The sequence below is a fragment of the Oncorhynchus tshawytscha genome, linkage group LG16 (assembly GCF_018296145.1).
Source record: "Oncorhynchus tshawytscha isolate Ot180627B linkage group LG16, Otsh_v2.0, whole genome shotgun sequence".
Lineage (NCBI taxonomy): Eukaryota > Metazoa > Chordata > Actinopteri > Salmoniformes > Salmonidae > Oncorhynchus > Oncorhynchus tshawytscha.
The window spans coordinates 71,281,054-71,295,727 of record NC_056444.1 but is presented as its reverse complement, the minus strand read 5'-3'; the positions used below and the strand labels follow the sequence as shown (position 1 = coordinate 71,295,727).

The following is a 14,674-nucleotide window of genomic DNA, read 5'->3' as shown; positions in this document are numbered from 1 at the left end:
TTGCCTCGCACTCACAGGGTAAAACAAAGTGCAGCTCCATTCCATTATAATCACAATTTAACCAACACCTATCTATTTTTTCTTTGTAACATCCTAGACCCACCATTTGGTTTTGAGTTACTGAAATCAAACCTTATGATTTGAATGAAAAGTATTTGAATGAACACGAAAAGGTGAATGTAAGAAGCTCACATCATTTATCATATTTTCAAATAGGCTACATGTCATTAAACAGCATATAAAAACTCTAAATCGGTCAGGAGCCAGACGGGGAGCCTAAGAAGGAACAGAAATGTATTGTTTTGGCTACATTATTTCAAGGTTTTAGCCTATACAAAGATATACATTGTGGAGCATGTATGAGGGCAACACAATAGGCTGGTAGGGACATAAAGCGTTCAGCATTTAAACAACATTTTGTTGTATTAAATTATTACAGACTATAAATTGCGCATATAGGCTGAATTACATTTGAAAAAAAAATTGTATTTAATTTGAAGTAAAATTACTTATCTTTTTTTGAGAGGGCGGTGGCTGCAGTCTGTGGCTTCAGGCTCATGGGGTGGTGCTTAGAGAGCAGGCCAGCAGCAGAGAATATCCTCTCCACACTTGCAGAGCCACTGGGGATGCTAAACACCCTTTTGGTCACTCTTGCCAGGGTGGGCAGAGATGCAGTTGTATTTTTCGAGGGGAAGGTCTAAATGTTTTTAGGCAAAATAACCCAATCAAATTGGAAAGATCCTTGAACATGGGAATATGCCAGGCCTACTGGGCCAAAGTCAATTATGGCCTATTGTATAGATAAAAGAACAAAAATGAAGGAAACGTTTTAAGAGATCTGATTTTTAGTTTATAACTAATTGTATTTATCTCCCCACGTCGTTCCTTTTAGCATGTACACATCATGCTTTCGGGATACGTGTCTTTTTGAATAGCACAATGATTCTTTAGTTGTGGACACTACATCACCTCTCTTGGTCCCCATCTTTGTAAGTCACCTTTATTTTGCATCTGTGTGTTTTATCAGTTTCTTCATGAAAATATTTAGCAAACTCCATCCATGACTGTAGCTAAAGCAAGGGGCTATAGCAGCCGGGGGGAGTTAGAATCGTCCTAAGGGCCTGTGTACTAATACAACTAACATTTTCTTGTTTTTGGCAAAAAGTAAACATCCAGAGAGCCTGGTAGAATAATTTATCTTCTAGTATCTTCTAAGATGCAGCTGCAAAGCATTTTTGGACAAGTGTGTATTGTTTTATGTATATTTTGCACATTGCCTGTGAATGTTGCTGGTGGCGAGAGCTTTCAGTAAGCTAAAACTGATAAACTATTTGAGGTCCACTATGTCCCAGAACAGGCTTTGCAGTCAGTTAGCTAGAAAGCTGGACTTCAAAGACTTGATCAGGGACTTTGCTAGCAAGAAGGATTGGCTCTTGGTGAGTAAGGCTGAGCGAGGGCCAGTGATGACTGTTAAATGGCATGGCTGTGGATATTGCATCACTACACACTTGATGCCCACAGGCTGAGAACATGATATATCTCAAAGTAATGGCTGGATTTCCATAAAATTTGTTGTGCACAATCAAGACCCCAAATGGAAGAAACCTATTGATTTGGTGACCACTTGACCTTTCCTCTAGCGCCACCATCAGGCCTTTTCATTTCCATTTCCACTTTTACAGCTGCTTATTTTCTAGTTGGTATGTATACTTAGTTCAAAAATCTGCTGCTGATTTTATTATTTTGAATAGATTGTAATTTTATATTACATTCTATAGATGATAATGTTAATTTATTTATTTGGAGAGGTTATATTTAAGTTATACTTTAAGTTATTCATTAATGTTAAGAGAATTTTCCATTAAATATAATTTTAATGGTAACATTCTTGATACTGTAAAAGATGGCATTTAGCACATTTCTTATAGAGGGTATCAGTCTTGCATCAAATAGTGAATTCCACTGTATGCAGAATGTTGCATGCATGTCTGCACAGTGTTATTTTCACAGTTCACCATTAGTAAATATTGGACTGCAAGAGTTGCAAGCCTGCAAAGGTAGAGTTATTTAAAGCTTAATTGGGTTCTAGAGGTGTGTGGTTACAGCAATTGCGCAGGGTTGGTGTGGTGGTGTGATATCTTTTGGGCCCAATGTGATATCTTTTCATGGGGCCCAAAATTCCTGGTGGCGCCCCTGACAGCAGCGCCCCTGATAGCAGCACACTGATACGGAGCCCCACCGAGCCATCACGACTGGACTACCGACGTAATCTGCCCGAGGGGGGTTTTCAACTGGCTCCTCTGTCGTGATGTCCCCTGAATGCCCATCTGCTAGCCTTCTAGCTGCAGCCCGCTAGCGGTCTAGAGCATATCGGACTGTTAGCTGAAGAGGCCCATTGGCCAATTTCTTGGGTCACTATACCTATTTTGTCTATTGGCCTGGAACCTTTTACTACACGGAGCCCTGCTGATCCATCACGACTGGTCTGGCAACGTAACCGCACGAGGGGGATACACCAGATTTCTTCCGTCACGATCTCCCTCTAAGGCCCTTCTGCTATCTTGCTAGCCCTGGCCCGCTAGCTGTCTGAATCGCAGTGTCTCCAGCCTGCCTAGCTACTCACTGGACCCCTATGATCACTCGGCTACGTATGCCTCTCCCTAATGTCAATATACATTGTAGAGTCTCTAGCCCAGCTCAGTACACCTTAGCTAACCCTTTAGTTCCACCTCCCACACATGCGGTGACCTCACCTGGTTTAAGTGATCTTTCTAGAGATGATATCTCTCTCATCGTCACTCAATGCATAGGTTTACCTCCACTGTATTCACATCCAACCACATCCTTTGTCTGTACATTATGCCTTGAATCTATTCTACCTTGCCCAGAAACCTGCTCCTTTTACTCTCTGTTCCGAACGTACTAGACGACCAGTTTATATAGCCTTTAGCCGTACCCTTATCCTACTCCTGCTATGTTCCTCTGGTGATGTAGAGCTTAATCCAGGTCCTGCAGTGCCCAGCTCCACTCCAATGCACTATCATTTGTTGACTTCTGTAACCGTAACAGCCTTGATTTCATGCATGTTAACATTAGAAGCCTCCTCCCTAAGTCTGTTTTATTCACTGCCAACCTGGATGTCCTAGCCGCGTCTGAATCCTGTCTTAGGAAGACCACCAAAAACCCTGAAATGTCCATCCGTAACTATAACATTTTCTGACAAGATAGAACTACCAAAGGGGGCGGAGTTAGCCTGCAGAGTTATGTCTTACTATTCAGGTCTGTGCCCAGACAATTTGAACTTCTACTTTAAAAAAAATCCACCTTTCCAGAAACAAGTTTCTCACCATTGCCACTTGCTATAGACCATCTTCTGCCCCCAGCTGTGCCCTGGACACCATATGTGAATTGATTGCCCCACCCCATCTATCTGCAGAGCTTGTGCTGTTAGGTGACCTAAACTGGGACATGCTTAACACCCCGGCCATCCTACAATCTAAACTTGATGCCCTCAATCTCACACAAATTACAATGAACCTACCAGGTACAACCCCAAATCTGTAAACACAGGCCCCCTCATAGATATCATCCTAACCAAACTGCCATCCAAATACAACTTTGCTGTCTTCAACCAGGATCTCAGCGATCACGACCATCCCGCATCACTGTCAAACGCTCCCCAAAACATTTCAGCGAGCAGGCCTTTCTAATCGACCTGGCCCTGGTATCCTGGAAGGATATTGACCTCATTTGCATCCTGTAGCACAAACTCCAAAAAGTTCTGGGACACTAAAGTCCATGGAGAATAAGAGCACGTCCTCCCAGCTGCCCACTGCACTGAGGCTAGGAAACACTGTCACCGATAAATCAATGATGATTGAGAATTTTAATAAGCATTTTTCTACGGCTGGCCATGCTTTCCACCTGGCTACCCCTACCCCGGTCAACAGCCCTGCACTCCCCACAGCAACTCGCCCAAGCCTCCCCCATTGCTCCTTCACCCAAATCCAGATGGCTGATGTTCTGAAAGAGCTGCAAAATCTGGACCCCTACAAATCAGCCGGGCTAGACAATCTGGACCTTCTCTTCATAAAAATATCCGCAACCCCTATTACTAGTCTGTTCAACCTCTTTCGTATCGTCTGAGATCCCCAAAGATTGGAAAGCTGCTGCGGTCATCCCCCTTTTCAAAGGGGGAGACACTCTAGACCCAAACTGCTACAGACCTATATCTATCCCACCATGCCTTTCTAAGGTCTTAGAAAGCCAAGTTAACAAACAGATCACCGACCATTTCGAATCCCACGGGAACCTTCTCCACTATGCAATCTGGTTTCCGAGCTTTTGATGGGTGCACCTCAGCCACGCTCAAGGTCCTAAACGACATCATAACTGCCATCGACATGGCCAAGGCTTTTGACTCTGTCAATCACCACATTCTTATCGGCAGACTCAACAGCCTTGGTTTCTCAAATGACTGTCTCGCCTGGTTCACCATCTACTTCTCAGAGTGTCAAATCGGAGGGCCTGTTGTCCGGAACTCTGGCAGTCTCTATGGGGGTGCACAGGGTTCAATTATCCCGCCGACTCTCTTCTCTGTATACATCAATGATGTCACTCTTGCTGCTGGTGATTCTCTGATCCAAATCTACGAAGATGACACCATTCTGTATACTTCTGGCTCTTCTTTGGAATCTGTGTTAACCAACCTCTAGAAGAGCTTCAATGCCATACAACTCTCCTTCTGTGGCCTCCAAGTACTCTTAAATGCGAATAAACTAAATGCATGCTCTTCAACCGATCGCTGCCCACACCTGCCCGCCCGTCCAGCATCACTACTCTGGATGGTTCTGACTTAGAATATGTGGACAACTACAAATACTTAGGTGCCTGGTTAGACTGTAAACTCTCCTTCGAGACTCACATTAAGCATCTCCAATCCAAAATTAAATCTAGAATCGGCTTCCTATTTCGCAACAAAGCATCCTTCACTCATGCTGCCAAACACCTTCGTAAAACTGACTACCTACAGCTCAGAGTTCAACACCATAGTACCCTCAAAGTTCATCACTAAGCTAAGGATCCTGGGACTAAACACCTCCCTCTGCAACTGGATCCTGGACTTCCTGACGGGCCGTCCCCAGGTGGTGAGGGTAGGTAGCATCACATCTGCCACGCTGATCCTCAACACTGGAGCTCCCCAGGGGTGCGTGCTCAGTCCCCTCCTGTACTCCCTGTTCACCCAGCACTGCATGGCCAGGCACGACTCCCACACCGTCATTAAGTTTGCAGATGACACAACAGTGGTAGGCCTGATCACAGACAACGACGAGAGAGCCTATAGGGAGGAAGTCAGAGACCTGGCCGGGTGGTGCCAGAATAACAACCTATCCCTCAACGTATCCAAGACTAAGGAGATTATCATGGACTACAGGAAAAGGAGGACCGAGCACGCCCCCATTCTCATTGACAGGGCTGTAGTGGAGCAGGTTGAGAGCTTCAAGTTCCTTGTTGTCCACATCAACAACAAACTAGAGTGGTCCAAACACACCAAGACAGTCGTGAAGAGGGCACGACAATGCCTATTCCCCCTCAGGAAACTATAGATTTGGCATGGTTCCTGAGATCCTCAAAAGGTTCTACAGCTGCAACATCGAGAGCATGGTTGCATCACTGCCTGCTACGGCAATTGCTCAGCCTCTGACCGCAAGCCACTACAGAGGGCAGTGCGTACGGCCCAGTACATCACTGGGGCTAAGCTGCCTGTCATCCAGGACCTCTACACCAGGTGGTGTCAGAGGAAGGCCCTAAAAATTGTCAAAGACCCCAGCCACCCCAGTCATAGACTGTTCTCTCTACTACCACATGGCAAGCGGCACCGGAGTGCCAAGTCTAGGACAAAAAGGCTTCTCAACAGTTTTTACCCCCAAGCCATAAGACTCCTGAACAGGTAATCAAATGGCTACCCGGACTATTTGCATTGTGTGCCACCCCCCCGCAACCCCTCTTTTTACGCTGCTGCTACTCTCTGTTTATCATATATGCATAGTCACTTTAACTATAGACTCATGTACATACTACCTCAATTGGGCCGACTAACCAGTGCTCCCGCACATTGGCCACCCTCCAACCCTCTCCCTCACTAACTTTAAGCACCAGCTGTCCGAGCAGCTCACAGATCACTGCATCTGTACATAACCCATCTGTAAATAGCCCATCCAACTACCTCATCCCCATACTGTATTTATTTATTTTGCACCCCAGTATCTCTACTTGCACATTCATCTTCTGCACATCTATCACTCCAGTGTTTAATTGCTATTAAAATTATTTCGCCACTATGGCCAATTGCCTTACCTCCCTTATCCTACCTCATTTGCACACACTGTATATCGACTTTTTCTATTGTATTATTGACTGTATGTTTGTTTATTCCATGTGTAACTGTTGTTTGTGTCACTTTGCTTTATCTTGGCCAGGTCGCAGTTGTAAATGAGAACTTGTTCTCAATTAGCCTACCTGGTTAAATAATGGTGAAATACAAAAAAACAAGTAGGCATGCTTTAAGCTCATGAAGTGAGCGCTATTTAGAGCGTCCAACATTTGGGAACCGCGCTCCAGTGAAATTGGGCACGCTCCGTTCACATATTCTGATCAGAACTAGGCTTACTGTTCGTCAATATAGGCCTCGTGCATATACACATTTTCAGGATCTACATGATTTAACCACAAGATGGCACAGTCACGCCATAATTGACCCAATGAGTATGACTGGACATCCCTCTATAGATGACTAGAGAAAATAGATTGGCTTTTTCTGTTGGCCCTAAAGTATTAAAACCGTGATTAGTCCACGTGGAATTACCTTCAGCGAATGCATTTGTAATTGCACTGACTTGTTTAATTTATTACTGCTAATTTGTACCATTCAGTTACAAACCAGTAACATAACTATCTACCGAGGAGTGTAGTGTGTAGTTATCTACCGAGGAGTTTGTAGTTACAGGTATAAGGGCACTTTAGTTGCGCGCATCTGCAGGCTACAAGAAGAATGTGATATTGTTGCAATAGTTCACCTACTGGGCGCGCTCGATTTACCTGCTTTGCGTGCCGGGTCCCAAAACGTTCCCAAAGAACGACTGAGAACTCTGTCTATCCGCACGCTTGGCGACCTAAATTAACCATGTCCATGGAAAGGGGACTGCGAGGAGGCCCCGCCCAATTATTTTCCATTGGTTGATTTTCAATATTTTACTCTTGTCCCATGATCTGATTGGAGGTGGAGCCAATTCCCAGCTGTCATTTGAGGCTGGATGGGCTTTTCTGCAATACATCAACATGTTAAGAAGGAGCAAAAAAAAGTTTAGGCCATTATGGTTGGTTTCACTGACTGTTGCGCCTTTAGAAATATACCTCGCTGTGTGAGCCACTGGGCTGAATCCGAGACGAGACAACAAGAGGCGTCACAACTGCCGAGACCGCGCGTTTCTGAGCTGGGTTTACGAGGGTTGAAGAATAAGGAGCAAGTTGCCAGCAGTAGACTACACAACGCGAGTTCTGCGAATCTATTCGCTGCTGGGGCCAGGTATGTTTGTCAGTTTCTAAGGATAAGGATTGCGTCGCTGATATCAAGGTTGAGGATGTAGAACAGGTGCGCGGAACTAAGCTGGGACCTGGCTAATTTTGGAAAAATAATTGTAGGCTATATTCGGGCAACAGTTGTTTGTGCTCAATTCAACGATATAGTAGTTCGAGGATATGTTCATCAAATTGATACATCGACTCTCTCAAGTGGAGTTTAGGCTATGTGAGTAGCGTATCATAGGCTCAACTACGGAGCAGTACAACATTTACTTATTGGCTATTGTGCACAATAGACTATTAGACAACTGTTTCAGACCGATTCACTGAAAATGAAGTAGGTTACTGATTCAGAAGTAGAGCTTCATTGCCCAACCACTCAAGAATTTAGCGCGAGTTAGAACCCAAGCTACCCCGCGATTGATCTCGCCCCCTGCGATAACACTGACGCAGATACTCGTGCGCTACAGTCTATTGAATTGCAGACACTCGGGTGACGTTCCAGTCATTCAATGTACGGGATGTTCATACGGATAATGCTTTGAGATGACAGTTGCTCAAGGAATGGATTACAGCCACAGTGAGCAGATTGTCTCATCTCGGTGCAAAAATCATATTTTGAGTGATAGCGTTTTAGGAGAATAGCTGCTTGTCTCGTCTCTCAAACAACCAGTGTCTGGGACTCTCAAGGATTACACGAGGGGTTAAACATGTCCAAAACGCTGAAGAAGAAGAAGCACTGGTCAGGCAAAGTCCAGGAGTGCGCCGTGTCATGGGGGAACGCCGGGGAGTTCGGCTCGGTTGTGGAGGTACTAGGGGGAGCGGAGCTAGGCTACTTCCCGAACCTGGGACAGGTGATTACCGAGGCGATGGTCTGTCACGTCGGGAGGTTACCGAACAGCGGGGACGTGCTTCTGGAAGTGAACGGCACCCCTGTCAGTGGTCTGACCAACCGAGACACCCTTGCTGTCATCCGCCACTTTCGGGAGCCCATCCGTATCAAGACCGTCAAACCAGGTATGTCAAGTGTTTGCGCTCTTACGGTTGAGGTTTTGTAGCCTGCTATACTTTCCAATGTTAGGCATTTTATCATGAGACATCAGCTTCATACTATGGCATACTAAATTCATAATCCAAGCGTGGTCCTGGTCTGAGAAAAGGCAGGGGACATTGGTTATCATACAAAACCAAATGGATTCCACAGGTCACATGCATGAGCACTGCAGTGACAACATGCGTTCTATTTAACCCTGACCCCTTATAGTCACCCACATAATTCCCAGAAGCCTCTCTTAATGTCACTCACTCCCTCTCTGTGCTGTACTTTAGGTGTAGGCCTTATGTGCCATGGGCAATGAATGGCCTGGGTCACGGCTGTGAGGTTGACTGGGCTCAGAAACACGGCACACTGATGTCTGTGGTTGGAATGGCATAAATAAGACAAGCTTGTAGATGGCTGCATCATTGCAGCTGAGACCCAGGCCCCCTAGGGTAGTGAGAGGATCAGGTGTGTGGGGGGGTTGTGGATTGTGACTGTCTCCGACTCGCCCATGACGACTTATGCCAGCAGGGGATTTATAGGTTGCTATAGAATAGTGATGCTAAGATTTTTGTAGTTCAACGTAACTTGTACATTCCTTTAGCTTGAATCGTCTCTATCAAATCTGCGTGTAATGTAATCCTTTGTTTTGGATAGACCGACGTTGTCCATCTTTCTCCCTCAACCTTCGTCTGTCCTGTTCTTGATACACAGCATCCTTGCATTCTCTTCAATAGCCTACATCTTCTCCATGTCGTGTAGTTACTGATTTAGTCAAATCTCATTATTCTGCTCCCTCATCTAACCTGTTTTCATGCATAGACTTTATTTTTCTTCCTTAGTCATTCCATGGTGGGAGGGCCTAATGTCTGCTATAAAATAAAAATCCTTTCAGTTAAGACCTAGGCAACCAGGTGACGGGAGTTTGGTGGTGACTTAACTGGGGAGAATTGGCTCATGATAATGACTGGAGCGGAATGGGTGGAATGGTATTAAATGCACATAACACATTGTTTACAGGTGTTTGATGCCATTCCATTTACATTGTTCCAGACATTATGAGCCGTCCTCCCCTCCGCAGCCTCCTGTGGTGCCTTAAGTCATCTCATCTCTGCTCAGGCAATAGCAACCCGCCAGGCAATGTTCTCTGTGCTCCCCATACTGTGCTGTCTTTAGTCATCCCATTTAGCAAGGCTAGCCTGCCTAAATATGCTACAAAGCTGTCTGATAATCATTTTACAAGTTCTTCAAAGTAGATAAAGCATACTTTCACGTACTGTCTTAATCCCACTCTCTCATTGTGTACATTCTTCTCTCATGCAGTCTGTGTATCTAACGTAGCAGGCGTAAAAGGTATTAATCTCTGTACAAGCCGTAAACAAAAAGCGCTATGGATTATGGTCATTGTATTTAATTACCACGGTTTCTGTGCTGAACTAGGTTGACTATTTGCTTACAACTCCCTTCAGCCCAGCCTTCCACATAATTCACCAGAGAAATTAAGTCAAGAACTATTTAATTTCTCACTAGAAAAAACACTTGTTGGCCTCACCAAAAAAGCTCTGGTCAGAAGTTAAGTTTTATTAGTCGTTATGTAGGGGATACACATGGTGTACATCGTCACACAAAATGCTTACTTGCAGGTTCCTTCTTGACAAAGCAACAACAATAAAAGATAAGAATACGAACACAAAAAGTAAGTGACTCAGTAGAATAGAATACATATTTTAGCATAAGTATAATACAGTACACCACAATTTATAGTCCAATATTTACATGTGTATGGGGAGATTGGTGGGGCAGTGTATAAACTGAGCAATATAAAAGATTGTGTAGCATGCATGTGTGCTAATGTGCAGGTGGTCAGTCCAGTTCAAGTGTTCAGCAGTCTGATGTCTTGTAGATACCGACAGGCTCGGAGACAGTTTCTATCAAACCTCATGCTCCAATACCGTCTGCTCGACGGTAAGGGAGAGAACAGCTTGCGTATGGGGTCCTTGATGATGCGGTGTGCTAAGGTACCGTTTTGAGTCCTGGATGTTTGGGAGCATGGTCACTAATGTACTGGGCCATCTTCACCACCCGCACGAGGGCCTTGCGGTTGTGGATGGAGCTATTCCGTACCAGGCCTTAATGCAACCGGTCAGGACACTCTTGCTGGTGCAGCGGTAGTATTTTGAGAGGACCTGGGCCGGCATGCCAGATTTCTTCAGCCGCCATAGGAAGTAGAGGCGCTGTTGCGCCCTTTTGACCAGAGTGGTGGTGGTGGTGGTTGTCCATGACAAGTCCTTGGTGATGTGGACACCAAGGAACTTAACTCGGGACTCGCTCTACTGCAGCCCTGTTGATGTGGATCTGGGCATGTTCCAGTGTTTTCCACAAGTATGTAGAGTAGCCAGCCCAATAGAAAAAGTAGCCAGCCAGGCGGCCCTCAATGTTTGGCTGAAGGAGCTCTATTTTGGTGGCCTCTGGTACATTCTAATGCCTTGATTCCATCAGGACTGCACAGTGACATGATTGAAAACTTTATCAAGTTCATCTCCCAGAATCAAAACATTGTGGTACTGTGTAGAAGGACACTACCTTAAGTGACTTCAAGTGCATGAATTCAGTGTAATGTTAGTAGTTCTGAATATTTTATTGTCCTGTATGTTTCGGACTATTGTCTAAGAACATTAAACCTTTAGATTAGACTTATTTTAAAGTTTTACTGCAAGATATGGATGGCCACTGTTGAAATTATGCATTTTATTAAAACAAAAATCATTACAAATAGCCTACATTATTTTGAAATAAATGGGAAGGTTTTTTCAGGTTTTCACTGTCAATAAAATAGAACATCCCCATTTTCTAAGTCCACAACAATGCTTAAACCACATCAAGAGACTACTTATGAGGTCAATTCAAGTGCGAGGCTAATCACGTGCAATAAAATTTAAAAAACAATGATGGAGTGAGCAGAAACTGGTGGACACATGCACAGATGGGGCATTCTTGCCGCTGAAGGTTACAGGAAATATAATCAGTGTTGCATTCTGCTCATGTCTTATGATAAACTTGGGCTTGATACATTTAGTTGTTTCCCTACTAAGGTCAATAGATTTTTTAAATTGTTGAATTCCGTTTTACTTTTTGGATTCCGTGAGGGCCCTAATTATTATTTGTACCAGAATGAGGCTCTCCAATGCTAATATTGTTCCTGCAGTGATCTTCATTGAATGTTTTCATAATTTATCTGCGTATGGTTGTCAAAAAGCCTAGGCCTACCAGTAGTTTATGCAAATTAGGGAGCCAAATGAACGGCTCTCACCGATGCAATTCGGTAGGCTACACTGACTGACGAGACAAGGCACTCATTTTAGCCCCACTGTCTGGCAAGCCCGACATCCTAGAAAATCCTTTGGTTTACTTGTCCCAATGCGATACCATGGACATTGCATGATTTAGGAATGGCAAAGGGATTTAAGAGATCAACTTTATTGTCAGTTCGACACCTTTTTTTATAAACTAGACAACACATGGTGTTCAGTTGTCAATCAATGTATAGTAAATAGCCTACTATGCGCCACAACGCCATGTGGCTTGCTATACGAAAGAAAATAGACCAATGTGTCAGAACAATAATTGGACTAAATTGTGGATTTTGACTCATTGTTACCACTTACAGTACATTACATGGGACATTGCAAATTCACTAGCATCATGCTCTCTCCCTCCATGTAAAAAAAAATAAAAATAAGACCGCAACCAATCACAGGGCCCTCAAACTGTACCGGGACACGGTACAGACAGCATACTGCGTTTCCCTGTCATTGCTCGCTTTGTGACTGACAGGTGCCTGTCCTATCAATAAATATCTAGAAGTTGTATATTGTTCATTCTCGCGAGAGGCGGACTAGCAAATTGAAACTTTTAAATGAACAGTAGCCTATGAGGTGGAAAAGTAGCTGGTTTTAAATGGTCTGGAACTGATTAGCCTACAGCCTGCGCGAATGGGAAAACACTGTTCCCCCCTCTGCTTCCTGACATCAACAATCAACTCCTTTGTTTTGCTGATGTTGAGGGAGAGGTTGTTCTCATGACACCACAATGCCAGTTCACATACTTCATCCTTATAGGCTGATTCGTCATAGTTGGTTATCAGGCCTAAAACCATGGTGTCCTTAGCAAACTTGTCAGTGTTGTGCAAAGCCGGTAATGGGGCGTATTGGATTCGCCCCAAACATTGAGGACAAAAGTTTTATTGCGTGGTATCCAATTGTTAGTAGTTACTATCTTGTCTCATCGCTACAACTCCCGTACGGGCTTGGGAGAGACGAAGGTCGAAAGCCATGCGTCCTCCGAAACACAACCCTTTTGCACTGGGACGATGGTGGTCTTCTTTAAAGCAGGTGGGGACTACAGAGACACCTGGGACAAAGACAGGCTGAAGACGCCCGCTAGCTGGTCAACACACACTCTGAGGACGTGGCCAGGGATGCCTTCTATGCCAGCCACTTTGTGATTATTCACACTTTTTTTGTAGGGCACTATGTAAGGATTAGGCTGCCATCTGGGATGCCGCCATGGTCTGAGTGAAGGAGCATTTTGAAGTAACACTTAGCTGGAGTTTAATGGTGCCAGAGCGGAGCCAGGCCTGCAGCCTTGAAGTGAGTCCAAGTCTAATGCATTCAATCACAGCCTTAAATCCCCAATCTGCTGTGCTGGTGTTACTACTGTAATCTATAGTCCTGAGAGGCCAGGGTAGACTTAAGGCTATAGGCTACAATCAACAGGTGTTTGCTTCAGGGGCTGTCATTCTGTAGTGTGGTGAGTGGTAACCATGGCAACACAATCCATTTGTTGGCAGGCAGTATGTAACGAGACACCTGAAACTTAAGTGTTCTCTAATGGCAGGTGAGTTGTCGTGGTTCCTCTCTAGGTTTCTTCCTAGGTTTTTGCCTTTCTAGCCACAGTGCTTCTACATCTAGCTGTTTTGGGCTGGGTCTCTGTATAGCACTTTGTGACATCGGCTGATGTAAAAAGGGCTTTATAAATACATTTGATTGAATTTGATGGATTACATGTCTTTGTGCCTACAATGAGTGACTGCAGTATTGCACAGAGGATTTTGATATACTCCATATCTGATTTTGATTTTAAAGTTCTGTAGTTAGAAACGGATTAGATTAGTATTCCTTAAACACTTTTGTTTAAATAATTTGATCTCTGAGAAATTAGGCTAATTGATTTCACCCAAATTGGCCATATTTTTATTTATTTATAGGGTTCATATAATCGTCAATAAATATAGTAATTAACATTCAATATGGACCTAACAATGGGTAAGACATGAGGAATCCAACAAAATGATCCATAGCCACCCGTGGACCTCCCACGCCAACAAACAGTATTCAGTATCAGTTCTCAACCTTGGTAGAAGACTACCTTGAAGCAAGGGTATGCTGTAGAAGGATATGGTAGGGTGTTTAGATCCCCTGTGAAGCTTAGATAATGGAATTGGGTGTGCCATTGATTACTGATGTTGTCTTCGGTGATCTGTTCTGTGCTTGTTGTGGCCTCGTTAGGCTGTAGTTAATGGATAGCAGTTTAGTCGCCCTCAGCTCGCCCTGCTAAGGTAGAATGGCAACATAGCACTCAGTTTTTAGGCCGGGGAAATTCCTAATACAGTAAATGGAGGAGGTCTGGAAATGTGTAATTTTGTACAAACAAAATTGAGACAAAGTGGGCAATAAAAGTAAATTGCATTCACTGTTTTAATGTCTTCTGTCCATTAAAGGAAGTAAGTTATGGAATCTGCTGGTTACCTCAGATTGAAGTGGGCTAGAAAGCTATGTTTTATTTCTTAGTATTTTACAGTTAGGCACGTGTATTAAACAGCACTGCCTTGTCTTGATATGATAGAACTGTTAATGAGAGAACCAATTCACACTGGTTTTACCATCTCCTGCCTAGCAGAGTACTGCTGCAGCATATGGTGTTTTAATGTGGTTTGTCTCGCAGTGCTACAGTTTTATGATATTCGTATTTTATTAGGATCCCCATTAGCTGTTG

The 14,674-nt window shown here is 44.1% G+C and overlaps 1 protein-coding gene across 1 annotated transcript in view; it reads left to right on the top strand.

Annotated features, from left to right (window-relative positions):
* Window positions 1–7,316: 7,316 nt before the first annotated feature.
* Window positions 7,317–14,674, top strand: part of LOC112216266 (membrane-associated guanylate kinase, WW and PDZ domain-containing protein 3-like) — a 294,029-nt gene continuing 286,671 nt past the window's right edge. The window contains exon 1 of the mRNA XM_042299572.1: window positions 7,317–8,598. Coding sequence (XP_042155506.1) covers window positions 8,292–8,598 — 307 coding nt within the window. The 5' untranslated portion in view covers window positions 7,317–8,291. The remainder of the gene's footprint in view (window positions 8,599–14,674) is intronic.